Source organism: Nicotiana tabacum, chromosome 10, assembly GCF_000715075.1.
Source record: "Nicotiana tabacum cultivar K326 chromosome 10, ASM71507v2, whole genome shotgun sequence".
Classification (NCBI taxonomy): domain Eukaryota; kingdom Viridiplantae; phylum Streptophyta; class Magnoliopsida; order Solanales; family Solanaceae; genus Nicotiana; species Nicotiana tabacum.
Genome location: NC_134089.1, coordinates 171,159,114 through 171,162,665, shown reverse-complemented (window position 1 = coordinate 171,162,665; position 3,552 = coordinate 171,159,114). Strand labels below are relative to the sequence as shown.

The 3,552-nt window shown below is 38.3% G+C and overlaps 1 protein-coding gene across 1 annotated transcript; it reads left to right on the top strand.

Annotated features, from left to right (window-relative positions):
- The first annotated feature begins 962 nt into the window (after window positions 1-962).
- On the top strand, window positions 963-2,267 carry LOC107790942 (cytidine deaminase 1-like). Its single transcript, XM_016612914.2, has one exon. It carries the CDS (start codon window positions 1,147-1,149, stop codon window positions 2,140-2,142), a length of 996 nt encoding a protein of 331 aa, XP_016468400.1. The 5' UTR covers window positions 963-1,146; the 3' UTR covers window positions 2,143-2,267.
- The last annotated feature ends 1,285 nt before the right edge of the window (window positions 2,268-3,552 follow it).

Here is a 3,552-nt window from a genome sequence, read left to right as displayed (position 1 = left end):
CAGCATACCCTCTCTCTTGACTATACTCTTCCTTACTCGTTTAAGCATTACGACATATATTCTGCCGTGCAAGCTTTCTGATGGTTCGATCTTGATAGTGACCGAGATACTCATCACTATTACGTTTTGTGGGTACGACCATGGCTTGGTCGACCCCTTACCATTCCTTTTAGTGATAATCCACTTGTGGTCAGATTTTGACACATATATACTATAAATACGATTTATAAATCGCAGTGACATTATAAGTATTTATAAATCGAATTCCGAAAGTAGAATGTAAGTTATAACTCTCGCTTAGTGAATTGATTATAATAATATTATGATTGTGATATTTGATTTGTTATTGTTTTACCGGACTTGCTACTTGCTAGTTATGAAAAGATATGTTTAAAGTTTAGTACTCCGCTAATTTAAATGTAAGTGAAGGTATTCGATACGGAGTTTAATAAAGACAAAAGGACTTTTAGAATTTGGGAGGTTAAATTAGATATGCATGTACTTGGTTATAAAATAATGTCATTAAAGGTGTAAAAAAGTATTCTATAAAAAAAATAGCACCAATATTTTTAAGATTGTTTAATATCAGCCTCCAAACTTCCTAAATTTATAAATAGGCACTTTAAATAGTACAAAATAAATGTTTTAATTGCTTTTAGCAATCTACTAAACTTAAGAGGAGTTGATTTAATTGAGTTGAACAAAATGCCAAAAGACAAGGAGAGTGAATACGTGATTTTAGGATGAATAAGATCATTCATCCTTAATTATATGTTTCGGATCAGAACCTTGAAACGAAAAAACTTTTCTTTTTCAAAGGATTTTATACAACGTGAATCTGAATTAATTATTCCGGATATCATATATAGTTTCTGAGGGGGAAAAAAAAGGAAAATCATTATTCACCAATGACCAGAACATGTTCTATAAATAGCCTTGCCTCCACATTATTTTTCCCCCCTTCTCCTCATTTCAAGGAGCTCCCCTAAGAACCAAACGTCTACACCCCCAACCCCCTGACACCCCCCCCCCCCCCAAAAAAACTCAATCTTACGCAAAACCTTCTCAAAATAAACACGGGAAATAGCAGAAAAGTAAAAAAAAAATAGAAAAAGAAAAGAATTACATTACACAAAAACGAATATCATGGATCAGGATCAACCCAAATTTGTGGTGGAAGCCTCAGAGGCTGAGTCCATTGCCCAAAAACTAGGCCTATCTTCAGTCCGCCACCTCCTTCCGGCCTTGGTTCAACCGGCCCAGACTCTCGCCCGGCCGCCCATCTCCAACTACCACGTCGGTGCCGTCGGCCTCGGCTCCGACGGCCGTATCTTCCTCGGCGTTAACCTCGAGTTCCCTGGTTTACCCCTTCACCATTCCGTCCACGCCGAGCAATTTCTCCTCACGAACCTCGCCGTCCACCGTTGCCCCCGCCTCGTTGCATTCGCCGTCTCCGCCGCCCCTTGCGGCCACTGCCGACAATTCCTTCAGGAACTCCGTAACCCTTCTTCCCTCCAAATCCACATCACTTCTCAGCACCAAAACAATCCCGATGTTGTCACATTTGAACCATTGAGTGAAATCCTGCCTAACCCATTTGGTCCGTTTGATCTATTGGATGACGAAACTCCTCTGCTCCTCGAGCGCCATAACAACGGTTTATCTCTGTTTAATGATAATCATGATGGAGATCTGTGCAATGGGTTTTCAGATAATGATTCAAAAAGAGTTAATGGCGTTGTGAATTTAAGCAATGGATTTTGCAAAAAGACTGAAACAGAAAATACTAACCTTTTAAAGATTGCAGCTTTAGAAGCTGCTAATGATTCACACGCGCCTTACAGCGGTTGTCCATCAGGGGTGGCACTCATGGATTCTGAAGGCAAGATTTACAGGGGTTCTTATGTGGAATCAGCTGCTTATAATCCAAGTTTAGGGCCAGTACAGGCGGCATTGGTGGCTTATGTCGCCGGAGGTGGTGGTGGATATGAGCGGATTGTGGCGGCGGCTTTGGTGGAGAAGGAAGGTGCAAAGGTAAGGCAAGAGGATACGGCAAAGCTATTTTTCAAGATGGTTTCTCCTAAATGTGACTTGAGGGTGTTCCATTGCTCATTTGCTAAGAATGGATGTATAAAGGATTGAAATTTATGTGAGTTTAACCAATATTTGTTCATTAGTAGTCTGCATTGGCTTTGTACAAATATCAAGTTTGATGATGAATCAATTCATGAATAAATAAAAATTTAGTCCTACTCTTTTTATGATGATTCACTAAGTTTAAGAAGGAATGCATTAATTTTGTGATTCCTTTTTTTCCGCTCTTCGGTTAGCTACACCCGCTTACATGTGCTCATTTTGTAATTTTCTTTACGGGATGACCTATTTCAAGATCGGACGATCCACCTCTTTGCCAAACTTGAATAGGTCAGTTACGAAGGAAACAACCCACAAAAGAGAGATCAGATGCCTTTTTCGATGTAGTTCATGATATGGGGCGAACTCTAGATACCTTTTCCGATGTAGTTCATGATATGGGGCGAACTCTAGCTTGCTTGGAATTGAGACACTTTATTTTGTTGTTAATGCTATAGGTCTTATTGCTTTTTCTTTAAAAAAAAAAGAGATCTTATTGCTAGGCTTAGGTAGGTATTCACAGTTCATGTGAATCATGCTTCTATGTGCCCCTTTACAAATTAAGCTGGCATTGGGTTGGCAAATTTAACTTTCTAGTTGAATCAGCGTGCAAAATCCATTATTTTTGCAGTAATGTGGGCAGTTCGATACACGAAGCATTTCGCGTTTATATAGGGTTCGGGGAAAGGTCGCACTCCAATGGAGTATAATATAGGCAGACTAACCTAATGCAAGCATTAGTGGTCGATTCCACTGCTCGAACCTGTAACCTATATATCACACGAAGGCACCTTTACGGTTTCTGTCTATTTAATGGAGTAATATTACGTGAGAGTCGGGACTACCAAGTCACAAATGAGATTCTAAGAACTGGCATATTCCGTTTGATAGTAATATTTGCTTAAATTTAATCAACAGTGGTTAACTAATCAATATATAAGCTCCCAAATCTCACTACATTAATTGGTTTCAGAAGAAACCATCTTTTTATTAGTGTACTTGATTAATATTTTCCTTCTTTATCTTCTTGATTAAGCATTGTCAGATACAGTATAAGAATATTTTACTGCGGTGTCTAGTATAGTAATTGAAGGTCAAATTGTATATTTTGTACTATCCACTTTCTGCTGCTGCTTTATGCCTTATCTTTCTTTCTTTTCCCCTTTTGATTACCCTTTTACTAAAAGAGACATGTTGGAAAATATCCATCTCAAGATTGGACTTACATGCAACTTGAACATTTTCACGCAAAGTGGTGTTGTAATTGGTTGGTTTTAGAGCAGCCTCAGATGGAACTCCAATTACACAGACTTCTTTTTTAAAATGATATACTCATTAGAGTTTTATCTTCTTGCTTTTGATGGAATTCAATCATTAACTTTTAAGCAAAAATAATAATTCTATCATTAACTTGATCAC